The sequence below is a fragment of the Antechinus flavipes genome, chromosome 5 (assembly GCF_016432865.1).
Source record: "Antechinus flavipes isolate AdamAnt ecotype Samford, QLD, Australia chromosome 5, AdamAnt_v2, whole genome shotgun sequence".
Classification (NCBI taxonomy): Eukaryota; Metazoa; Chordata; class Mammalia; order Dasyuromorphia; family Dasyuridae; genus Antechinus; species Antechinus flavipes.
This window is the reverse complement of record NC_067402.1, coordinates 157,299,252-157,326,862: the sequence shown is the minus strand read 5'-3', so window position 1 is coordinate 157,326,862 and position 27,611 is coordinate 157,299,252. Positions and strand designations below refer to the sequence as shown.

General features: G+C 32.1%; 1 protein-coding gene across 2 annotated transcripts in view; it reads left to right on the top strand.

The window, feature by feature from the left end:
* The window catches only part of SEMA3D (semaphorin 3D), a 227,111-nt gene that overhangs the window by 95,788 nt on the left and 103,712 nt on the right, over positions 1 to 27,611 (top strand). For both annotated transcript variants that reach the window (XM_052000439.1, XM_052000438.1), the window contains one exon: positions 9,994 to 10,154. In XM_052000439.1, coding sequence (XP_051856399.1) covers positions 9,994 to 10,154 — 161 coding nt within the window. The remainder of the gene's footprint in view (positions 1 to 9,993; positions 10,155 to 27,611) is intronic.

Genomic DNA, 27,611 nt, shown 5'->3' with positions numbered 1-27,611 from the left:
TTTTGGAAACTTAATTCAGAATTCCTCTGCCATAAATGACAGAGCATACATTTGGAATGCAAGATTGAAACAAAGCTTCTCTTTGTGAACTTGTTCATTATTGACTTAGTTAATGAATTTTTGAATCCATGAACCTTCAGTTCTAGGTGTGGGAAAGCTTAGAGATCAGGAATCATTAAATTGGACTAACTAGATAGATCATTCCCCTCAATGGTTCAGGAATAAGCTGAGAAAAATGGCAATTTTTCAATTAATTCTGGGCATACAAATGATTATCTTAAGGGAAGATAATAAAACTATTCCCTTGCAAGAGAAATTCCTATAATATTGGTAAGAGGTTGGGATTGTAGCCAGAACATGAAATTCATGCTAGGCATTTTTCACTCATAATTTTAACTTATTCTAATGTAAATAACTGAAAACAATAGGCATACTGAGGTATTTTAAACATATTTCTTTACCAAAATATTAGTTTCAATGTCAAAGTACAGGGAACTTTGCCCATCTTGGAAAATAAATTATACTTCTTAAATTGCTGATTTCAATGTCATTCACTGACCATGTCACCATAATATAATAGTATTAAATATATTAAAACTAGATCTGGGTCCTAGGTCTGGCATAGTCACAAACTGGAATCATGACAAGTTTTTTTTTTTTTTTTTCCCCCCCTCTATTCTGAGTCTTTGTTTCCTCACATATATAATTATAAGGTTGTGCTGGGTGATTTTAAGATCTCTTCCAACTCTAAGAATCTAAAGTACCTCTGGATAAATGATATTTCTTTCAGCTTTAATATTCAGTTATCCTTTTACTTTAATGTTTAAAACAAGAATGATTTACTTGATAACTCATTAATACTTATATGCCTAGACACAATTACTATAGCATACCTTCTCATCTATCAACCCATCCATTATTCCAGTCATTATTCTAAGCCCTGTGGATACAAAGACCAAAAAAAGAAACACTCCTTGCTCTCCCCAAAACGTATTGTTCCATATATGTGTGTGTGTGTATGTATATATATATGTGTGTGTGTGTGTATATATGTGTGTGTGTATGTGTGTATATATGTGTGTGTGTATGTAGTATATATGTATATATATTACATATATATGTAAAATGTATGTGTGTATTGCATGAGTCTATATATATCCACATATATATGGAATAATATCTATATAAAAATACATATGAAACATAAAGTAGATAAAAAGTATCAGATTGGCTACTATGACAAAAAAGAAAAATGACAAATATTGGAAACAATGTGTGAAAATTGGAACACTGATGAATTGCTGGAGTTGTAAACATGTGAAAATTGTCTCAACATGGAATTGGGAAAAAATAAAATATTATTATTTTTAAAAGTGACTCTGAAAAAAAAAATAAAAAATAAAAGTGACTCTGAAGTTGGAAACTTGGATGACTAGAAGATTAGTACTACTTCCTACAGAAACAAAAACTTTAGGGAAAATGTTTAAGAGGAAAAATAATGAATTTTTGTTTTTAGACATATTGAGTTTCAGATACTTTTGGATATACTTTGGAAATGTCCATTAGACAATCTGGGATGCAGTAATAGAATTCAGGTGAAAGATTAGGGTTAGATAATTAGATTTTGAATTTCTGTATAGATATGACAACTAAACAGATGGATACTAATGATATTAAAAAGAACACACAGAAAGAAGAGAGGACCCAAAATAGAAGACTACAGTAAATGCACACAGAAAATTTGGAATATAGGTGATATTCCCATAAAGAAGACTAAAGAGGACCAGGAAAGATAGCAAGAGAGCCAGAAGCAGTGCTTTTCATAAATGAATAAAAAAGCCTTTTAAATCATTTATTTTATGGTGAGCACAGGGGTATACAAACTGAAGAAGCAAAATAGTCCTTGCTTTTAAGTTCACATTCTAATTGGAGAAGAAAGTATAAAAATAAACTTTGAAAAGAGTTAATAAAACACTTGTCAAATCAGTATTAACATTCTTTTGCTTTATTAACACATATGCTTTATAGAAACTTTATTCCACCATGATATTATTATGGTCTTACTCTGGCCTTTATTAAAGCCTTTGAGACTATAACAATGGAAGAAGTCTTGTAACATTTAATCATGAGTGTTACTTATTCTTTGTTATATAAAATTTCTCCCATTGAAACTTTGCCAGTAGAAACATCTATCATTTAAAATCATGGGTGTGGACTGGAATGTCAGCTGTGAATGTCAAAATGTGAAACTGCTATGATCCCATTTAGCATTTTGCACTGGCAAGAGGGCAAATTTTATAATACAGCTTCTTAAAATATATTCCTATGTCATATCTAGTGCTTTATTATTGTTATGGATAATATTCTGTCTTGTATCTAATTAACCAAACGATCAGCAAGCAAACTACAGAAAACTGAAAAAGAGAAGCAAGAGAAAATATAATTTTTCTGATCTGGAAATATAGCTATAAGAATATTGAGCAAAAAAAAAAATCTACTTTTAGCCCTGAAAAATGACTTTGGTTGTTTAAATTTTACATTATTATGAGATGAAAAATGATTAATTATAAAATTGTTCATACATAAAACAGGATTTAGCTGGGGGCTTAGGAAAAGATTAGGATAACTCTGCAGAATCAAATCTCCAGTCAGATAGGCTGTGCTCAGGTGAGGGTAAAACAAAAGATAGCTTTCTCAGTGTGAGAACCTATTACTCATAAACATGTCCAAATATTCCCTGAGCATATCTTCTGGAAGGTTTGGATTTGGGGCCAGGCCCATTCAGTGATCTCATTATAATTTAAACAATAGGAAAACAAAGGGAGTGAAAGGGAGAAAAGGAAAGGAAAGAGCACCTAAGCCTGGGAAGGGTTGTTAGTTATTCATATGCCAGTACTTAGCATAGTCCCTTGCATATAGATAATCTTAACCTGCACTAGTCTAATAATGTAGCTTTTTCTCTGAACTCCTACCCAAGATTAGATATTTTTGACAGGAGAGTTTCAGATGGTGAAGTTGCGAAATGCACTATAGTAGGGGTTTCTCAGGAATTATTAGTCATGTGGAACAAGGAAGAAGATGTTCTTAGAGATGAAAGGTGGACATAGAGAAGGATGTAGGCTTCAAAAACACAGTTGATTTACTTTTTAATTTTAACGAGGATCATTCATGCTACTGTTTCACCTGAGAGATTAGATAGTAGAACAGATCATCTAGACAATCTCATGAGGAGAGAGATGGAGAGACAGTGAAAAAAAGAATGAGGGAGAGACAGATAGACAGATGGATAGGTGGAGACACAGACAGAGAATAGGGAGAGAGAAAAGACAAACAGTGGAGAGACAGACAGAAAGAGACAGAGAAAAAATAAAGAGGGAGGGGGGAAGACAGATGGATAGACAGCCAGAGACACAGAGAAAGGAAGGAGGGAGAGAGAAAGACAGGCAGACAGACAGACAGACAGATGACTAGACAGAAACACACAGAGAGAGGCAAAGAGAGAAGAACTATAAAGAACAGGAGGAGAATTTTGTTGGTGGTGATAGTTGTGACAATGATGATGATGTCTCTTCTGTGAGTTTTTGAACTTAACATTAAGGGTCTTGCAATACTGGGCCAGGATTCTGAGTTTCACATTGAACCTTCTAAACTTAGGTAGAACATAACTTATTGGTGGATCAAAGAATTTAGCTTCCTAGGATCAGGTTCCAGATCTTCTTTCCGAGTCCATTTGAGAAGTTCTCCCTTCCATGATACAGTGAACTGAAGTCATAGTGAAGGGGTTGGGAATCTGAGAAAAGTTTTGAAAGGATGAACCCTGAAGGCTATGCATGGCAAAGTAAGGCTTTTCATGGAGGCATTCAAATAGATTTTTTAAATCATTTCTCTGAGTTTTAAGTCTATTTGAGTTGCTATTTGAGATTGCTTTTCTCAATTGGACATAGAATTAGAAGACAGAGTTAAATCTCAATTCTGCTAGTTGAGCATATAAATTGTTATAAATCTAAGTTCTGCCAGTTACTAGATATATGAATTGGGCATCCCACCATGCAGAAACTCTAAAACTCCTTGAAGGAGAAAATCTTCAACTCTGTCTCAGTGAGGGACCCTAAACAGTTTCATTCTGTTATCTAGCAAAAGAATTCCAACTCTATTCAAGAAACTCATTCTATTCAAATTCCAGCTCAAGCTAAAACCCAGCTAGTAGATGAGCCAATTTGGGACTCCACCCACTAACCCCCTTCAGTTTGTACCCAAACTCCTATTATAAAAGAGCCAATCTAAAATGCTCCCTTTGCAGAGATTCTAAACATGCCATGCTATGCCATGCCAGGCTATGCTATGCTATGCCAAAGAAACCTCTGTCTGCTGGAATAATATTCTCTTCCAGTGTTACCCTCTCTTTACCCTCACCTATTTCTCTAATGAGACCTTCTGCCTCTCTGTCAAGATTTCTAACCTTACTTCCCAATCCCTATAACAAACCTTTTATCAATCTAGGTTTTTGGGTTTGTAAATTCCTTTACAGAGAATCTCTGTGCCACTAGAAGTGAGTTCCCCAAAATTCCCTATCCTTGCGCTGAATCCCAAGAGGGTGTAGGGGAGCCAAACCTCTCCATTTGGTTTCCTGAACCCAAACCTGCCACTAGACCTTATCATTTAACTCCTTGATCACCAGAAACCCTAATCTCATTTTGGTTTCCTAAATCTAGACCTCATCATTTGGTTCCCTACTAAAGGGAACCCCAAACATCTCAACCTCATTAATGGGAAGGACTTTATTCATCAAAGACATTGAGAAATTTCTCTTGAAGGAATATATATGGCTGGTGTCTCCATTTTCTGGGTTTTCTGTTACTATTCACTCCTTTCCTGTGAGAAAGGAAGTGACTAGATCATCAGCGAGAATTGTTCTCTAAAAAAAATTGCCATTAGGTGATAGTTCACTAGGCAGTAAATGGGATTTGGTCCAGAGAACATTTTTTTAAATGGAAATCAAAATAAAAAGTGATAATAAAATATAGGAAACTTATATCTATGGAAATTTTTTAATAGCTTTTGTTTTGATTTTGTCTTAGCCCCTTTTAGTATGCTGAAATGCAAAAAGCATCTAAATATTAGAGAAGTAGATTTTTTTAAGGTGGTTCAACTTTTTTTTTTTTTTTTGACAAAATTAACTCCCATTCTACAACATACAAAGTTTTTCCTCATAATAATCTTTATGGAGTTAAATCATATTAGTATTACTATCCCCATTTACCAGATTGAGAAAATTGAGACTCAAAGAAGTCACATGACCTCCATATTGGTCACACAGATGCATTTAAACCTTAGTCTCAACTCCAAATCCATTGTATTCTCAGCTGCAACATGCTATCTCTTCATCTGAAATCTATATGTAAAAGATATGAGGAAAGTCCAAATGTGTATAGGTCATATGGACATTTTGCAATTATGTAAATGAGCTAAGCATGTTAATATAATAATTAGGGCCAGCCATTTATATAATAGTAGTGGTGGCTAGGTAGTTACACCTAAAAGTTTTTGCTAAATATCTCTGATAAATTATATATGGTCATTGTGATATATTTTGGATATTTAGAATTCCAATTAGATGCTCATGGGAAAGTCATTTCACTTAATTAAGCCTTGGTTTCCTTCTCTGTAAAATGAGACATTAGATAAGGTGTCCTGCTTTTTTGTGTTTTAAAATTTGCATTTAGATGTAAAAGGGAGTATGTTGTAGAAAAAAGAATCTTGGACTTGAGAGTCAGATCTAGGTTAATATCTTAGTTTTATCCATGTGACTTTGGGCAAATCACTTAAATTCTCTCAATTTGACTAGATGAGGTGAAAGGGCTTTGCTAGTTCTAAATTTATTATCTTTTTTCCCCCTTTTTATATTTTTATACATTTATCACATATACCTTTATATATTGATGCTATTTTTTAAAAGAAGGGGTTATTTGCCTTTATAAATACACTGAATATTGTGATTAAGAGTGGTGATTCCATTGACATTCTAGTTGGAAAAAATCATTCTGAATTCTTGATTTTAGGCCAGATCTCCAAAGTCTATTAAAAAAATAAAGAAGTAACTGATTGTGTGACTTGGGGAAAATCTCCTCATTTCTGGGTACCTTAGTTTTCTCATTTATAACATTATAGGCTTGGATTAAATGATCTCTTCTACAGAAAAAAATTATTTGGCCTAGAGATTTTCAGTACTATTTGGGTTCATCCTTGAGTATCATTTCTTCCGCCCTTCAACTCCTCACATAATGCTTGGCTTTACAACAAAATCTTTCTTTCTAAAATTTCTATTTATTAAATTAGGAGTTCTATGTTATTATCCACTTCAGATATACTCAAGTTTTGACCTCAATTATAGTCTAATTCTAGAAATATTCTGTTCAGATTTCAATTTGACATAATAGAGAGAGTGTTAGAGTTAGAGTCAAGAAGATTTAGGATTAAATTTTCCCTCTAACACTTGCTGTGTCACTCTGGACAAACCACTTAACTACTCTTAAATTGTTTCTTCAAAATGAAGAGATTAGATTAAATATATTGAGGTGTCTTCCATCTCTAAATCTTTAAATATATATTGAGATTTGTTGTTTTTGTTAAGTTGTTTTCAATTATGTCCAATTCTTTGTGATCCCATTCGGGATTTTCTCTGCAAAGGTACCGAATTGGTTTTCCACTTCCTTTTCCAAGGGAATTTTTTTTTTTTTTTTTTTTTTTACCTTCATTATAGAGGCAATAGAAGGACACCTGGCCTAGGAACCAGGGAAACTAAAATTAAAAGTCCCACCTCAGACACAGTTATTTAGTCATTTCAGACATGTCTGACACTTTATGACCTCATTTCAGGTTTTCTTGGCAAAGATACTGGAATAATTTGCCATTTCCTTGAGGTAAACAGGGTTAAATAATTTGCCTAGGGTGACCCAGCTAGTCAGTGTGTGAAGCCAGATTAGAACTCAGGAAGATTATTCTTCCAGACTCCAGGCCTGGGGTTCCATCCGCTATTCCCTCTAGCTATTCATCTTAGACATATTGGTTCTGTGATCCAAACTATCTGTGATCTTGAAAATATATAAATTCTGAAATAGGTAGTGATCTAGTAGGGACTTTCCCATACAAGTGGAATCACTAGTCTGGTCTAAACAGTTCATCTAAGAAAAATGGCAGAACTGATAAAAAATGAGACAGGTGTTGAGGTCATAACAGATTTTCCAGGCAAAAAAAAATAATTGGCAGAGAATAGGTTGTTAAAGAAAAGAGCAAGTACTAGGTGATGATGGGGAATGAGGTCAAAGCAATAGACTGTACTTAAGATAAAGAGGGAATGTTTAAAGTATCTTGGGAAGGACCTTGTACTATTGAACTTCAGCCCTCTCTTGAGTTCATTTCTCCCAGTGAACTACTCTCATGGGAAGCTCTTTTGTCTTCCACCTAAATCACACATCCTTTTCCCCCTTGTGAAAACACACTTTTTGCCCAAAAGGTTGACAAGGTATGGCTCAGTGCCAGAGTAGATCTGGGAGGAGAAACTACTCTTTAAGGAGCTTGCTAGTTAAGTTGGCAGTTGTTAACTTTTCATTTGTATGGGTTACCCAGTTTTATTTGTGGCTCTAGTTTACTTTGGTAGAGTAATCTTTGGTGCTAAAATGTTTCTTTAATAACAACAAATTTCTATTGCCCTTTAATAGAAGATATGCTGGTAAAAAGAGATTACTTTGCTTTGCTTGGCAAAATTTCAAGAAAGATAACCTATTTAGGAATGAGGGAACCTGTTCAAATCTCTCCCAAAGCTGTCTTCAAAATATCCATACTTCAGACTAAGAAATTTCCATATGTACTATCCAAGACTCATTATTTAGCTTGGCTAATGACTTGATGAAGCATACCTTTTTATTTTTTTAAACTAGTGACATTAAGTTACAAGGCATCATTTAATCATTCTTGAATAACAGTACATCAGGTTAGCTGTCAGTTTTGTAATTGATTTTCCCTAGCCCAAATTTGTTTGGAAACTAAGAACAACAATGCAGCGTGAGCAAATATTAAAGCAGGTGTTAAAGTCCCCTTTTTTGGCAAATATTATATTTTTCTCCTTTCCTGGTCCTTCCTACCATTTTAGTAAAGAGAAAAAAAATGAATTATTGTATTAGGAAATACAGAGGTGAAAATAAATCTCCACATTTATGGTATAACATCAAAAATTGTTATTTCCTTTACACAGTTTTTCTTTACCTCTAATTTAGTATGTATTTTTTTTTTAATTCACATTTCATTTTAAAGGCCATGCATTGACATTTGAAACAAAACTTGGCTCATAGCATAGTCTTCTCTAGTTAGATTGCAAGACCCTCTATGGAATTATTTCATATACTTCCAGTTTTCCTGTTTCTTACTTATTGGTTGGATAATTATCAAGAAATCCCAGGCTGCAAGATTGCCTGGCTGAAGAAGGCGCAATGTGAAAAGAACATTCTTTGATTACTGATCCAGATTTTGTTCTTCTCATCCATCCTCTTTCTTCCATTCTTCTCTATTTGCCTCCACGTTTGGGCCATTATGGGAAATTAGTTGGATGTTTGCCCATGTAAAGACAAGTTCTCAACTTTTGTAACTTCTGGGAAATATAACACCAGTAGTGCTATGGGCTGACAAGCTATTACAACGTTGTATTTAGTTTCATAGAAAAATAATTAGCGCAGAGCATATATTATGCAAACTTCTATCCAATGCACATAAAATGTGTTCCATAAATCTCAGTCAGGCCTCTGAGGTTTGTGACATCACAACCACTAGAGGCTTCAGATAGTATCATATCTTCATCAAGATATGTGCTCTCATAGTTTGTCCAAACTATGAACTAATCCTTTTCATTCCATAAAAGCCAGACATTCCAGTATAAATACAGATCCTTCCACACACATTTAGAAATCTATTTCAATTACTAAACTTGATATTTAAAGAAAATAACATTTTAATCTTTATAAAATAATGAAAATGAAAATGAGTACTCAGAAATGTTAACAATAATCCACATTGATATAGATTTTAAGTTTAGCAGAGTACTTCTTCTTTAGCTTATGAATAGTCTAGTAAAATATGTTACAGGTGTTACAGATTAGGAAACTGAGAATCAAAGAGGTAATGACTTGTCCACAGCTAGAAGAGTACTAAAGACCAGAGCGTGGGTTGGAATCTTGGCCCTAAATGCAATGTTGTGATCAATAACTATATATGCATGTGTATATTGCATTGAATTAAGCTACAAAAATATGGTTGACAATCATAATTTTTTCTTGAAAATAGATATTGCAGATAATGCAAAGTTTGGGGAAAGCAATTTGGGGCCGATGTTTTTAAACACTTTCTTTTTCTTGAACTGGCCCTAAAATTAGGAGTGATGTCTGTTTCACAGAGGAAATCAATAGAAGACTAGTATGGACATCAGAGCAGTGATGTCATCAGGACACCTAAGTTTTCATCTAAGCTTTGTCAATAATTATTTAGGTCTAGGACTTTATGGAGTTGTCCATATCTTGGACTTCTGCTTCATATATCCAATATTTGTTCCATTATACAATGTTTTCTCCTTTACCAATGCTTTCTTTTAATATACTGAAGACTTTGCTCATAGTCAAATGTTTTATAAGGGATTTAAAAAAAAATATTCAGGGTAGTTCATAATAGGCAATTATTTAGGGCTTATTATAATCTTCTTTCCCCTACTTAATCAATAGGATTCCTCTATTTTTTTATGAAATGCAGACATGGAAATGCTATTAATCTAAGTTTGGTTCAGATTAATTGCACTAATAATATACATAAACAAAAAACAACAAATTGTAAATTGCAGCTATCTAAGCTGAAACTTTCCTGCTGTGTGCATATATTTACAAAGTATATAGTGAGTCTTAAATCAACATTTTGACTTGAAAATAATTTTTCTGGTCTTTCATTTTCCTACAGACTTGCTGCTTTCAAACAGCTGCATTCCCTTCTTGGGTTCATCAGAAGGACTGGATTTCCAAACCCTGCTGTTAGATGAGGAGAGGGGCAGGCTGCTGCTTGGAGCAAAGGATCACATCTTCTTACTCAACTTGGTTGACTTAAACAAAAATTTTAAGAAGGTCAGTTTATTTAAATATAGTTCACTGGGGAAAAAAAAAAAAAAGGTTTATTTTCAACTACTTTCTTCCTCCAGTTTCTCAGTAACTAAGTGTGCTCAATGTCAAATGCAATAGATCCTTTGTTTTAAAGGGACTTAATAATATTACCTCTCACTGTTATAGTGTTTAGATTTTATAAGTTGAAGCCTACATGTTTGACCTTCTATTAGCATGGAAGAAACCTAAGTCAAATTATTTTTCTGGATGTATTTATGCTTTAAACAATTTGTGCAATATATTAAAGGCTATATAATAGAATCCCAGTTTTTGGTTTTAATGAATGATAGAATTTGCATGATTACATTGAAATTATCTTTCCTCTTTAGAATTGATTTTCATTATAATTTCAATTCTCAATTCAGCTATATGAACTTTAGTCTTTTGGATCTTCAGTATTAAAACTTTGATATGAGGATAACTTTTTGGTTAATTTTATCCAGGTTACTTAGCAATCATTTTTCTCACTATTATCATCTGATGTATGCTTAGGCATAAAAATAAATTTCAATGGAAACTTAGAAAAAAAGATAATTGATAAGTAGTTCTTCTGGTGAAAACAAATCTAAAATTCATTTTAAATCCTTCTGTTTAATACAATAAGATGCCTGCCAAATATTGTTAGTGCAGTTAATTGGGTTAGCAAGCGTTTGTTAAGCATAATACACTTTTCCAAAAAGTTTTAGTATATTTATTTATCAAAAAGCATTTAAATACTATTATGTAGTAAGCCCTACAAATACAAAAAAAAAGTAAAAACACCATTACTTTCCTCAAAGAATTCACATTTTAACAAACAACCATTTATAACCACATTTCACCTATGAATTAGTTAATATTTAAAATTAAAGATGCTTCAATGTTATTATTTGACAAAAATTTCTGTTAAATCAATAGTTTATTTGCAGTTGATTTTTATAAAAATTCATCCAAACCATGGGCTCTTAACAAATCTCTTTGGCATTCTGATGAAGCTCTACTCAGAATAATGGTTTTAGGTGCATAAAACAAAATACATAGGATTACAACTGAAACTAATTAAATGGAAAAAGCATTTTTCAAAATATTTCAAAATATTCAAAATATTGCCAAAATGCATTCAAAATATGATTTTCGAAATTAGATATCAAAAAATCAAAATATGCCAAGGGATCTGTGGACGAAGATTAAAAACTGCTCTTCTAAATGGAGGTTGTGGATAGGGTAGCCATAAAATTGAACATTTATTAAATAGTAAAATTCACTCTATCCATGGCAAGTTCCATTGTATTGAATTGTCTTGATTTGTTTGTCTCTACTAAGATATAATCTAATGTCTCACCTTGGAGTAAAGCTTTTTTGAAATGTCACGGTAGTTCTTATCAGTCTGAAGAAGCTTCAAGTTTATTGATGGGTTGACCGTGATCTAAAGATTTTTTTCCAGATAAATTAATTTTATGGAAATTCACCTAAATTTTAGGTAATCTTGGAGAAGAAAAATAAGAGTCTGCTTTTTTGAAAATGCTTTGGCTAATTCACTACAAAACAGATATAAGCCACTTCTCCCTATCTGCTCAATTTTGAAGTACCATTATTGTCATAAAACCATGGATAGTGGACCTAGATTAAAGGTTATATAGTTATGTTACAACACATTTATTCTTCCTAGTCTGAGAGATTTGCTGGAACACTGTGTGGATAAGTGATTTGTCCAGTTACTGATCAGTCAGTATCTGTCAGAAGATGGATTTGAATCGAGTCTTTAAATCCCAAGACTGGTTCTCTGTTCACTCTGCTATACCACCTTCTGTGCATCTCTCTCTGGGTTTAAATTTAGAGTTTTCATGGAAATTAGTTTTCTTTCTTTTATGTTTCCTATGTTTGGAACTCTTTCTCCCCTCAAAAAAAATCCTAGAATTGGAGATGAGTAAAGACAATCCAAAGAAAATTTGATGATTATTATTCATTCCACAGTAATTGTTAATATGGGAATCTCTAAAGTTCCTATCTGATCAGTCCCTATTCTATATGAATTTGTTTTGGGGATATTGAAAAAAAAAATAAAAGATCTGATGAGTCCATAAATGTGGACCAAAATATTGTCAATAATTGCTTTAGAAATTCCCTTGGAGACAATATAGGGCTATTTCAATAGCCAAAATAAGATGTGATAACGCTTGAGCTAGGCTGAATGAATAGAGAGAAACATATGAGAGATGTTTTGAATATAAAAGTGACAAAATTTTGTGATTATATGAGAAATTGAAGAGACAAAATAACAATGAGGTTGTGAACCTAGGAGACTAGAAAAATGTTAGAACCCTCGAGATTAGTAGGAAGTTTGGAAAAGGGTGAGTTTGTAGAGTAAGATAATATGAGGGGATTAGCTGTGCATGTCAGAACCCAACTAGCAATTGCCTTACTCTATCAAAATGAGTATAAAAGTGTGGGGGCAAGGCTTAGTAACTGGTCATTGAATTAGATTATCAAACATACCTTTTAAGAGATCCCTACCTTAGCCGTTAAAGGGCATGTGGCAGATTAGGAAGTGGCTATGTTAAGGGCATGGAGGAGGATTTCCCCAATCAACTGTTTTTGTATGAGAGGTATTGCTTAGATTTTAGTTTTCCTAAGTACCTGTGCCTAGATTAGACAGAAAGCTATTGGAAGTTTACCATAAGAGTACTTCCTAGCAGTACTTGTGAGAGTGGGATTTGATCCATCTTCCCAAATTCAGTTTCTTGATCAAACAGATCTTAGGAGTCACAGCTCACCTTACTCCAGAGGACATTATTTCTATTTTGAGAGCATCTGAACATGAAATGTCTTTAATAGTGGTTTTTTTTTTTAATTCCCAATTAACATGATTTTTTTTTTCTTACCCATAACTACTTCTATTCCTCAATTTGAGAAGACAAAAAGTCTTCTAAAAGCATTTGTGAAGCGAAATAAGTTCCTGGTTTAGCTGTGTCTAAAAATATGTCTTTATCTCTCCTTTGAATCTGTTATCTCTTTCTGAGATGAGAGGTGTATGTTTTATCTTGAGTCCTCTGAAATCAAAGATAGTCATTGCATTGATCTGAGTTCTTAAATCTCTTAAAGTTGTTTGCCTAACAATGTTATTCTATGTTTTGTTTGTTTTTTTGGTTCCATTCACTTTACTCAGTTCATCTAAATCTTTCCAGGTTTCTCTGAAATATTTTTTCCATCATTTCTTATGGCAAAGTAATATTCTATTACATTAACCTAGCATTGAGTTGTTGATTTCTCAAATATTGAATACTCCTTAGTTTTGAATTCTTTGCTCTTGCTCCCCCAAACAACAACAACAACAACAACAACAACAACAATAAAACCAACAGAAAAACTTGCCATAAATATTTTTGTAAATATTGATTTTTTTTTAACTTTCTTTGAGCTCTTTTTTAAGCTTTAGCCTTCACAGTGTTACTATGTGATCAAAAGAAATACAGTTCACTAATTTGGGGGATAGAGCTGATTTCTAAAAATGAGTATAACCAATTTGCAGCATAGTAAAGATAGTTACTATCCCTGTTTTCTAAAAGTCTTTCCAATATTTATTATTTTTCTTCTTGTCCGATTTACCCATCTGATGGATGTGAGGTAGAACCACGGAGTTCTTTCTAATTTACATTTTTCTAATTATTTTTGATTTGGAGAATTTTTTTTCATATAACAATTGATAGCTTACATTTATTTGCTAATTTCTTTCTCCATTTATCAATTGAGTAATATATCCTGAGTGTTGAAAAATCAAGTGATACTCAGATAACACCTTAATTTGCCATTAATACAACAGCAGGCATGAGCTGAAAATCAAAAATAGATGATAGCACAGTAGTCAAATAGCAGAAAATAGAGACAATTGAAAAAGTGGAGTCCCCAAAGGGATAAAGAGCAACAGCTAATAGTTTTCCTTAGGTTAGTATTACTTTCAGAGTTTTTATTTTATTCAAATAAGCAAAGTTCTATTTAGCACATACTATATATACTGAATACAAAAATAAAAAGTATTGCTGTCCCTATTTTGAAGGACCTTATAATTGTTTTAGGGTATACACATAGACATGGTGTATATACATATATTTACATATGTGTATATGTATATATGCAAAAATATACATACACAGAGAAATGACTATTATACAAATTTTACTATGATAATTGTATGGAACATTTCAAGCAGTGATAATGAATTCAAGGCAAGAGGATATGAGGGAAGTATTATTTCTAGAAAACAGGATCATGGAAGGTTCTTATTGTATCTAAACTGGAACTTGAAGGAAAAATTCAAAAATCATAATCAACATTTATTAGGTAAAATACTTTATGTGTTAAAAGCTACTTTTCTAATATTATTCTGTGAGGTTCTATAGATAGTATATATCGGGGCTTCTTAAATTTTTCCCACTCAAAACACCTTTTCACTTGAGAAATGTTTACATGACTTCCATCTCAAATCTTAGTTGAGAGGTTTTTTTGTGAAAGTTCATGCATGCAATAGTGGAAAGCATGTATGTTGTGTGTTCAGAATCAAGGCTTCAGTGAAATCACACTATATAACATGGGCAATCACTGCCAGAAACTTCTCAGATTCATTATGCATTTGTTTTTAAATTAATTTTTGGTAATTGAGTTCAGAAATATTTTACTATTGTGAATTTTTTTGTGACACCCACATTCACTGGTTGCAACCCACAATTTAAGAAGCTTTGTATATATAATCTTATCTCTGTCTAACAAATGAGGAAATTGAAGCACAGCATTGTTAAGTGATTTGTAAGATGTGTTAGACAGGGAGAGAAGAGCCCCAGATAAGACTGTGGAGTGATTAGCAGTGTAGTACATGATGAAAAATAATGTGGAAAAATTGGAAAAGTAAATTGGGACCAAAATATAGGACTTTGAATATTAAGCTGAGGACTTCATATTTTGCTCTATGGGCAATGAGAAAATACCAAAAGGTTTTTGAGTGGGAAAGTGATGCGATCACTTAAACAATTATTGATTAACTAAAGGATTCTTGGTGTAAAGGATAAATTGGCAAAAGTTCGATTAGACAGTGTCAGTATTATAACAGTCCTTATATCCCTAGTGTTGAGAATCAAGTCATCTATAATCAGTCAGCACATCATTAAGTGCCTCCTATGTGCCAGGTACCATGCTTTGTACCAGAGAGACAACAATTAAAAATGATACAGTCCCTGTTTTAGAACCCAGCAGGCAGCTGATTTTAATTGAGCTGAACTGGAAAGTGAAAGACTGTTTAAAAGACTGAACACTACAGATGGCAGATGAAAGCTTCAAATAAATTGGTGACAGTGAGAGTGGAAAAGAGAGGAGATGGTATTTATCAGTGTCAATGAATTGACAGGAACTGGCAACTGTTTAGAGGTAGAATGTCAGAAAAAATAAAGGGTCAAAGTTGATAGGTCTTGACTTGGAAATACTGGGAGAATGGTGTTGGCATTAAATGGAAATTAGGAGGAAGGATAGTTGTATCGGAAACATAAAAAGTTTAGTTTAGACCATTCTGAGTTTTAGATGCTAATGATGTTTTATTTGGGTAATTGTATAATTGTTTTCTAGAGTATATCTTAACCTGAATATAATTATATTTCTCTGTACTATTTCAGGCCTTAAAAAACATTATTTTTGATTTGTGCTATGCTTTCAAGAAATGTAAGAGAAAGTTCATTTTGTCTGTGTTTATGATGAGATCATTGTTTAAAATAAATTCCAATCCAATAGCTTCATAGTTTGAATACTTTAGAAATATCTCATACTCTTCTGTGAGTCTTCCAGTGCTAATATTGGATTCTACAGATGTTAGAAATTATGTATCTGTATATGTGTGTATACACAGTAGAATAATCTAATAGACCAAATCTATTATATCTAGAATAAAAATCATTATTGAAGATTTCTGAAATATTTCAATATGTAATTCAGGATTCATAGAAAGTCTATGTATACAAATTAGATAACTTAATGATTTCTTTCTAAATCAGAGAAAGTGTGACTTCATGTATTGATGTAGATATATGTCTTTTGGAATTATGCAACTAATCTAGTGCTAAAAGTATTCTTCAGTAGAAAGTGCCAAGATATAGTGTTTGTACACTGTTTGGACCCAGAGTGGTTTGCTTTGGCTCAGTACTTTTCCAGTAGAGTTCCAGACTTTCTCTGTGTGAGGAAACCACATGTTAAAAGTACTCGCATCTGAAGTGTGACCTTTATTCTCTTTGGACTGAAGTGTCATTAAAATAATCTGATTCTGGCTAATTCTTATTACCTTTCCCACCTTCCACTTCTCACTCCCAGAAATTCTGTTTTTTTTGTTATTGTTGTTGAGGTTTTTTATTTGTTTGCTTGTTTTCTTTTGTTTTTTTTTTTTTTGCTAATGATTTGCTTTTTGACTAATCAATCTAGGAAAAGGTCAATAATCAAAATGAAGATCAATGTCTCATATTTGTTGAATCAGTATATATTTGTCAGGATGGCATCAATTATTCTGATCATCATCAAAGTCATTAGTCTTTGAAGAACAAAGATTGAAAGAAGATGGTAAATGGTTTAGTCCCCTCAGATTGAGGATTTTTTGTTGACCAGAGACATTCAGTGGTCAAAGTCACATGAGTATTAAAAGTAGTGCTAGAATATGATCTCCAACAGTTGCGATCAAATCCATTGCTTCAATAAATAATAACAAAAATTAAAAAAAGAACTAAAATATTTTAAAATGTACTTTACTAAGCATTTCTTTATATTTATATGGAAGTTAAAAATTCTAAATAACAATTATCCTACGGTATTTTTGTTATCTTTTTGTATTAAAGTTAAAATAAATAAAAAATTATTTACATTTTGAGGAATAAATACAGAATTCTGATTAAATTAGTCAGATTTACAATCAACAATAATTTATTAAGCACCTATTATACACTAAATTTTAGGGATAAAAATACCTGCCCTTAAAAAGCTTCCATTCTACAAAAGGAAGAGATCTCTTTATCAAAGAACAAAAGTGATTTTCAGTTAGTTTTAAAGTATATTTTACTTGATTTATGTAATTAGCATTTTCTATATAATGTATATATCAATCTACATTTCTGTAAAATGAATTATACTTTGAACTTATTCACAGTGCTAAATATTACAAAACTCTTATATGGTATATTCTTCTGTTAAATAAACATTTACTGCACAATTAATTTTATATTGAAATATGAATTTTAAATTTGTCCAAAGTCAGGCATACTGGTAGCAGGTATGGCCATCCATGTATTTATTTTCATCTACATATCCACTAACTTATTTTACTTTATGTTACCTGTGTTGGTATTTTAACTCCTTGTCTAGTTGTGAATTATAAATGTTCTAGTGCCGCCTACTGGGTGAGAGAAATATCAGAGGAAGTATAAATTGCCTTCATAAGGGCTTCAAATTCCTTATTCTGCCATTTCTTAGATGTGTGTTCTAAATCACTTAATCACTTAAATTTTTCTGGACTTCAGTTTTCTCACTAGTAAAATAAATGAGTTAGGCCAGGCAATATCTGAAAGCACTATTGATTGCAATAGTAAAACAACAAAGTTGTAAAAAACAAAACAAAAACAAAAGAAAACAAAAGAAAAGAAAACAAAAAACCTGATACAGCCAACTTTCTCTGTTGGAGATCAAATTCTGATACTGTTTTTAATACTCATGGAGACTAGGCCATTTGCCATCCTCCTGATGTTTGCTCCTCAAAAATTAATGACTTTTCTTTTTCTTAATGAAATGATGATTAAAATGGTCATGTAAATTGATTTCAAGATAAGAATCACAAACTAACAGAAAGTCAAAGTTCAAAGGAAACTTAACATTTACATAATTAAATTCTTAAAAATTAAAAAAAATCTTATATGTTAAAAGTTTTGGTTATGCACAAAAATAAAAATGACACAAAATCAAGGAACTTAATAATTCATTTGTTTAAGAAGTTTTGTTTTTCCTCATTCTTTGATTTCTTTTTCTTGTCTGAATTCTCTGGTAGATATAATCATGAATTCCTGTTTCATGCTGAACTACATATTTCAACAAGGTTTTCTAAAACTTAGAAAACTTTAAAAAATTATCAAATATGCTAGAAAGTTATTTCAGTTTTGAAATGACTCAGTAGATTAAATCAGTACATTAAAGTATTTATTTCTGATTAGTTTTTATCCATCATTAAAAAAATAACAAATGGTAAAAGCAGATTGTCAGATTGAGGGGATGTAGTTTATTTTTTCATTTTGTTTTTTTCTTTTTAGGGAAGAGTTATCCTTTTATTATCCTGGAAAAAAAGTCAATTCAAGTAGTTGACTTAACCATTTAAATGATAGTATTTTCTTGTTCTTTACAGAGTACACTTGAAAATACAGCCATTTTTAATAGTTTTGTCATTTTAAACAAGTCACTTGATCCTTTTCCCAAATGCTTGAATATTTTAATAACAAAACAGTTTCAGTTTGTTCTGGAATATATGGGATTTTCTTAACCCTTACTCTATTATTTTAATGTCTCAGTTCTGATTGATAAACATACCTGAAAAGAACATTTGATGAGTCAAAGCAATTCTTGATGAGTACTTTGCTGTACTCAAAGTTTACTAAGCCCATCATTAAAATATCAAAAGAAATCTCTTCTAAATTTATTCTTTCTGAAATATTTGTGTTTTAAAGGATATTTTTAAAGCCTTAGCCTTTTAAAAGCCATTTTATTAATTATTAAGAATTTACATTTGTTATGAAAATATTTTGTTTTAGTGTATCACAGATTTGGCTTGGGATATGCTCAGGTAAGGCCTTTAAATTGCCTTGGACTTATGTTTTTTATATTTTTTCAAAATCTTATAAAATAATCTTTTTAAGACAGATAAATAAAATGTGCTGAACTATGAAAATAAAGTTAATTTGCCATTTTTTCTCACATATTATCTTAACTTTTTTTTTCAAGAGGTGGGGAACATGGGAAAAAAAAGATTTATAATTTCACTTGAATGAGAAATTCTCTGTAAGAGAAACTCACTCTAACCAGGCAGATTGATACCTAGTCTATATAGAGTCTTAGATAAGTTGGTGGGGGGTTACTTGTTATGTGACTTATCTAGAATTATATAAAATCAAAAGTTCTAATCTTGGAATCAATAATACCTGGATTCAAATCCTGGGTCTGACACTTCACCTTCCTCTTAAGTGCTCCAATTAACTCTCTAAAACCAGATTATAGAGCAGTCTTTCACTGGAAATTCTCACACTGCAAGTTCATACCATTAAAGCTTTAAGAATGAAACAGAGTACAGAATGGGAGTGATGTAAACTCAAAAAATCACATATTCAGTTCCCTTTTCAGGAAATGCTAAAAGGAGCCCACCCTGCTTTTATCAGCCATCATTAGTACACAAAAAATTCAGCTTTCCTAGACTGTCTTATTACTGTAGTAAAGATAGTCATTGTGCAAACTATCAACCATAATTGCAATCAAAAAGGAGGTTTCTAGATTCTCTAGCATATTTAGGATGATCTTGATGAGAACTCAGACTGTATCCTTAGTTTAAAGATACTAGCATCTCACAATCCATATAATCATTGAATAGATGCTGCCCTTTTTCCCCCTCCTCCCTCTGACTTTCTATTAAAGATCCATCCCCTCCAAAACATGTCACAAAATCAATCAGAACTTTTCTTGTGATAAAAGTCCCTTTTAGCAAAGAGAATGCTATTGTGATTTCCTCATATGTGCCTTGAACTTTATGAACCAGGAATTGCTCTTTCAATCCATATCAACTGCTGCTCCTCATCAAGAAAAGGAAGTTTTCCATTGTCTGATAGGATATTGTTGTTTGTTCTTCTTGAAGAGGGCCATGACATCAGTGATATATTGCTCATGACATGCAAGTGAATTGGATTTAAGTGAGGAAAGTCTGTACAAAGTCACCTGCCTCACTTTCCTCTCCAGAGCCATCTGGATCCAGTGGCCACATACAGATCAAGACAACTGAAGATGGGCCTGAATGAAATGGAAAACATTGGCTTTTTTAAGCTAAGGTCTTCAACAGGTCTCTGACTGAGGCTGCATCCATTCAAAGATTAAGGATAGGTAACAACTGAAGCAAGGAATCTCCTCTTTCACTTGGTTCAAAAATAAACAAACAAATAAATATATAATTTTGGGAGGAAAAGACCCTCTCCGGTCAAGTGAGAAATAAAGAAATGATTGCTATGTACAGTTAATCAGGACCCAAATGATATCCAAATGGAACTTGTCCTGGGACCCATAGATGCCCAATCAATGAGAATCAGAGTTATTTTGGTTTAAGACATCGTGCTTAAGAAATAAATCTATCCACTGAATCCCAAGATATCTTATGAGGATTCAGAGATCCAAAAGGAAAAAAAAAAAAAAAAAAAGAAGAAGAAGCTTTTAAGAATGTCTAGCTAAGAGTACAATATGCTATGTGGGCAGAGGGAAGGGAGGGAAGGAAAGAGGGAAGGTAGAAAAGGAAAAAAGAAAGGAAGTAAAGGAAGGGGAGAAAAAAGGAGAGAGGTGGGAAAAAGGGAGAGAAAGAGAAAGGGAAAGAAGATAGGGAGGAGGGAGGAAGCTTGTTTTCCAACTGACCAGTTCCAATTTGTAGGCCAGCTCTATTCAATTTGTGATACCATGACATGCGATATGATATTTCACCAAGAGAACTATGTTGTCCATTAAAATATAGATATATCATGATACAGGAGAAAGAGGGCTGATTTTGTTCCTAGAATATTTGGATTTAATTCCCAGATCTGTGACTGGTTATCTATTAGTAGTGGCAAAGTAGTAAAGTCTCCTAGTCTCTTTGGGGTCTCAGTTTCCTCATTTGTAAAGTGAAAGAGAAGAATAAAAAATTCTAAGGTCCTTTCTCATTCCATGATCTATGATAAATACTGTGGTTCATTAGTTATTTAAAAAGGCGTCTAGATTGCTTAGTTGGAAAAATAATTAAGCAATGATATTTTGTTTCAACCTGGCTATTTTTTTGGATGCAGTACTCTTTTACAGAATGATCCGGTGAAAAAAATTATTTTATTGAAAGTCTTTGAAAGAATGCATTTTTTTCCTAAACCAACTGCTAAAAATGATCGGTCTTCTATTATCCCTAAACACTTCTTCAATTTAATCAAACAGAGGCTCCAATTTAGAAAAAATGATTTGAAAATAACTTTACATTATTTTATTAACCACTTTTCCTATGATGCAATTCAGTATTGACAAATGATTCAGATCTGTGGTGCTGAAGATATGAGATAAATTTTTAATGACACAGTATGGATTAATGTAGCAAGATAGATGTTAAAGGTCATAGTACAGCCAGAGCTGTAACTACAGAGTAATGGAATCAAAATTTAACAGGCATAATAATTTAAATTAATTCTTTTAAAGATCATCAGTTTTCTTTTTTTTATGCTTATATTTTGAAAGCTCTTGTACTACTTGAGTAATGTAAAGTGATTTTTGATGAAATCAAATAAAAAAAATATAACTTCCCACATTCACACTAGCTAGTAGTGTCAAATAGTAGATTAAGCATGCAATAATTTCAAGACTAGAATTCTCCCTATATCTGAAACCTATTATGTATCTCTAAACATAACATTAATTTCAACCAAGATATTTTTTATTACATATGCTACTTTATGGTATTTTTTTAGCTTCTTAAAAATGTCCTTTTATGTAGAAAATGTATCATATTCCATTGTAGAAATGTAATTTCCTTTCAGAGAAGTGACAAATTAAATTTGCTGTAGGAGAGAACCCTTTTGTGAGCAATATCCATAGTATTTTGTCTTAATGTGAAATCAAATACTTCAAATTTATATTCTAAGATAAGTTCTTTATTTTTATGAATTACCCTCAAATCAACGTACATATCACCTTACTAAAACAAAATATTTGGTTTCTCATTTATTAAAGAAATACTTTTTAAATTCTATTTAGCTAAAAACAGTTCAAAATCATTTTAAAATTTTATATTAATCCTTATAGATATAATGTAAAAATAAGATCCTTGAAACCATAAAGATAATGTATTTGAATTTTGCCAAAGGTAATTGGTATTCAGATAAATAAATAGATATATGCAGATGAGTAATTACTAAGGTCCCAAATCATTTACTATGCAGTCCAAAATATTGGCAGAATTTTCTGATAGTCTTCAATTTATGAAAGTACTTATTATTTAAATAATCAACCTAAAATCAAGATACTTATTGATAGAAAAAAAGAACGATGTTAAAAGTCTCTTCAAGTCCCTGAGATAATTTTTAAGAGAACTTTTTGTTGTTATTATTGCTGTTTTTCTTTGACTCCCAGCTCATTATAAAAAGGTCTTTTTATTTTTCCTATCCAAAAAACATTCTGAAACATAAGATGGCCTTTGATTTTGTTGTTTAGCTCCATGGATACTCTGTAATTGAACTTTGCATGTGGATTATAAGCAAAAATTCATTTATAATTAGTGACTTTCTGACTTCCTTTGCTTGCAATATGAAGCACAGATTTATTTCTAATTATTTAACCTTTCAATTTCTCCTTTTCTGGGAATACAACATGAGAAATGACTAAATTCTGCACAGTATGTATAAAGCCATTATGAAATGATAATAGCCATTCTTTTAATTCCCAGTTGCTTGAAATTAAGAAAACTGAAACCATTTGGACATCATTATAAATTAACTTTCAAGCTGCAGCTTACTGCTTTGTTTCAGAGTGATTAATTTGTTCACATAAATGCCAAACACATGCTTTCCAATAGTCACAGAGGTAAAGCAATGGGATCCTTAAATGTGACTGATTCACAGTTAAAGTGGTGATGTGAGTCCCATCTGCTCATTGTAATTAAAATACTTCTTAGAACCCTGACATTACTTATAGCTATCTATTCTTTTTCTTATTTTAAGATGAAAAAGAATTTCCATTAGTACCTTCCAATTACTATTTATTTGAGCGCTTCCATGTAATGGATTACAAGAATTATATATTATTATTATTATTATTACCAATGTTATATTATATCAAATGGAGACATAGTCTTTTCCTTCAAAGATCTTATAGTTTGAGATTATGGCACATCATTAAAAGATAATTAACAAAACAAGAATCAAAAAATAATGCAGAGCTCAGAAGAGGCTAACTAGGTGGCAAAATGAATGGAGAATCAGCCTTAGAGTGAGGAAGACCTGAGTTCAGATTTGATGGCAGACACTGTGTGACCCTGGGCAAGTCACTTAACACTTTTTGCCTCAGCTTCTTCGTCTGTAAAATGAGCTAGCGAAGAGAATTGCAAATCACTTTAGTCTCTTTGCCAAGAAAACTCCAAATGGGGTAATAGAGAGTCAGTCATAACTAAAATAACTGAACAATATTTTTCCAGGAAATTGAAAGAAGTGAGAATTGTGTTAGTTTTTCTAGAATGGGTAAAAATTATGTAGATTGGAAGAAAATGGGAAAATAATAACTTGAGGTTTGAAAGTGGACATTCCTCTAGTAGGTTCAATATTCAGTAAATAGACCAATTTGTCTAGAGTAAGAGTTCCTTTCAATTCATCATGTTTCTAAAAAGCCTGTTATTTGCAAAGCATTGTGCTAGGCACTGGGGAAGAGTAAAATAAAACTTGCAGCCTGCTCTTGTGAATTGTACAGTTTATTAAGGAAAAATTCACAAGCCCCTGAGGGCTTCCTTTAATATTCTAAAATCCTTAAAGGTCTTTCTGATATTCTTATCCTGTCAGTTGGAGCAGTTTCTGTTTATTGCTCTATGGGTTCTACTTAAATTGAAATTAAAGAATATTCCATCAAGGCTAACTGTAAGAAAAATTATGTATTGTGTCTGTTTTATCCTTTAGTGAATTTCATGCATTTCCATGTTGCTTTCTTGCCACATTCAGGTCTCCTTCTTTTCCCTCTTCTAAAATCTGGGATAATTCTCTGCTCAGAGAACTTCTAATTTGCTCATTTCCAGATCCTTAACTAAGCTTAGCCATAACCTCAACTTTTTTCATTTTCCTTGAACCTTCAAAATACTGAACTCCAAGGGATTTTTTTTTTTAATAATCATGCCATTTCCAGTCATCCTGATCTGTATCTGGTTATTCATTGCACCAGATGGTTCTGAAAGGGAAAGGGAGGCAGATGACCTTGCACAGCACTCCCTCATTTAAATCCAGTTCACGAGTTTGTAATGGCATCAGCTCCCTGATGTTATGGTTTATTCAAGAATGAAGAACAAACAACAATAAAAAAAAAATCAAACCCAGCAATAATTGTGTGTATAATTCAAGATGAATTTCTTTCGTTTTCCTGAATAGTTTGTAATTCTTTACATTATTTAAAAACAAAAACAACAATCACATAACACAACACAAAAATCAAGAGTTGGTATCTCCAAATTCCAGAGGAAATTCTATTGACCTCACACTTGTTAAGTGGGTTCGATTAGATTACTTTTTCAGGAATGAAACAAATTGTACATATAATTAGAGTTTCTTTGGCTTGATTTTTATGGTCTTATCTTTATTTGAAAGTTTCCCTAAATAGAATAACTTTAAATAATTAAATTTGGGAAAATTGTTTTCTTTACTAAATGATAACTACTATAGAAGTTATGTGGTATTATAAATTAAACTAATAACTTCTTGAAAAATCATTAATATTTTTCCTTTGATATCTGCTTTCTTCATTTAAAATGCAATGGGACAGTCAAATTAACATGGAGCATAGACATGGAAATACAAAATAAACATAACTATCACAACATAAGCTTACTTATGAAGTTACAGTTTCTAAGAAATTGATATGGAATATTTGGATGAAAGTAATTATTTTTATTTTGCTATTTTGTATAAGAAGTCATGATATATACTCAAAAGAAAAAAAATACTATTTTATGTTTTATTATTTTTAAAAAATGGGATTGACTTCTTTAAACAGATAGCTTTTACAGTTTTCTAATTTTTTTAAAGTCAACATTTTTCAATGTAAAACTGATCATCAGAACATTAAGTAATTTTTAAAAATGATAATGTCAACATACTATTCATAGTGTCATAAAGGAAGATCTAGAAGTGTCCTCAGTATTCACTTAATCTGACTCTTATTTTGAAGATGAGGCAATTGTGATTTAGATTAAATAATTTGTCCATGTTTATATAGATAATAAACTTCAGAGGTAGAATTGAACTAAAGTCCTCTGACTGAAGAATCAGAGCTCTTTCTCCTTATGTCATGCAACTATGATGTCATGACCACTAAATACATAGGATAAGGCAATTTGTCCTTTTCCAATTGGTGAAGTTTTAGATTCATGTTCTTTCTTTCTCTGTCTCTGTTCTCTCTCTTCTCTCTCTCTCTCTCTCTCTCTCTCTCTCTCTCTCTCTCTCTCTCTCTCTCTCTCTCTCTCACACACACACACACACACACACACACACACACACACACAAATACACACAGTGCATTTCTTATGGAAAAGGAAAATCATTATGAAAGTGTAGACATAGTTTGTTTTCTTCTCTAAGCTGACCTAGGTGGATTCTATTTCCTTCACTGCTTTGCTTATCACAGAGGGATAGAAAAAAAACAGGAATCACATGCTAACAATTGAGTGACAGATAGCCACATATCATTGTATCAATAATGTCTTTCTTTTCATTTTTGGCCCTACTACAATTATTTTCCCCCCTTCCTCCACAAAATCCTACCCTGATGTTCCATTATGGTGTGGAAATCATTCTAGGGTGTTAGAGGCAGTGCCAACAGAACAAAAGCCTACAGGATTCCATTAAGCTAGCCAGAAAAGAACCTAAGCCAGCTCTGAGGACTAGCCTGGCTTATTACTGAAAGGACTGAGGGTCAATATATGCTAGTCACTTGGTAATAAATACCTTACCCATGACAACTCATAAAACAAAGTAAATATTTTCAGCCTAAAAAGATAATTATCTTCTACGATGTGAGTTTTAAGTCAGTTTTTATATTAAAATACTTGTTAATATTGTCAAGGAAAGTCACTTATGTAAGGTTAGCGAATCCTTATCTTAAATGTCCAAGTCATTTTTGCTTCATTTAAAATAAACAAACAGAAATAGTGATGATTTATATAAGTAATATTGGTTCCCAGAATGAAAAGTTAGGAAAACTTTTCTGACAAAATATTTAATTTTTATTGATAACTTAGGTTTCCATAAGTATTTGCTATGTGTCTATATAAAGAAAACTATGCTAGGCATTTGAGGGGATACAAGGATTAAATAAAACACACCCCTAATTCCATGAAATTTAGAGGAAAGGGGGAAAAAGGTCTTTCATTCCAAGCATGTAGTTTCCTAAGTCTTGACAATATGGAACCTAAAATTAAATTGACTGAATCTGGCCAAAGATGGAACATTCTGAAAAATAGGGTAAATGGTATGTAGTAAGAGGAGAAAAGGTGTTTAATGGTTCTGCAATTAGCTGTTTGGTTATTTTAAGCATTCAATCTCTTAATTTATTGCATTAATCCCTTCATCACTATTTTATTTTGACCACCTGATAGTTTCTTTTTAAAAAAGTTTTGGAATTTCATAAGTGTTTTGTTTGTTTGCTTATTTATTTAGTGAGGCTATTTATTTATTTTAACACACATTGCTTTATGAATCAGAGCAAAAGGGAAAAATAATGGGAGAGATAAAAAAAAAAAAAAGAAGTGAACAAAGCATGTGTTGGTTTACATTCAGTCTCTTTAGTTCTTTTTTTCTGAATGCAGATGGCATTTTCTGTCCAAAGTCTATTAGATTGCTTTGGATCACTGAACCACACATTCTTTCTGTTGCTATATACGATATATTCCTGATTCTGCTTGTTTCTCTGAGCATATCAGTTTGGACAAATCTTTTCATTCTAAAATTAGCTTGTTCATCATTTTTATAGGCCAATAATATTCCATTAATTTCATATACCACAACTTCTCCAGCCATTCCCCAATTAATGAGCATCTACTTTATGAATATTTTTAAATGGTTAGGAATAGGGGAAGCTTCTGCCACCACTACAAGTCAGTGATTTGTCACAGGACTTTAAAACAAAAATTCACAAAACTCACTTTTAAACCAATTATTAAATATTTGTATATTTTTGTGTGAATCCTCATTTTTTTTTTGTTTTTGGGAAATTCCCCAGCAGGGAAAAATTAGAGGTAAGTTGTAGACTACATTAATTACTAATGTGATGACTAATGAGGGAAGAAACTAATGTAGGCCCTGATTTTGTTATTACACAACTTCCTGGGGAATTCTTTGTATAAATTTAGGATCATGGGATTATAGATTTAAAACTAAAAGGGACCTAAGATTATCTAGCCACTTTTGTGCTAGACTTGAAATTTTG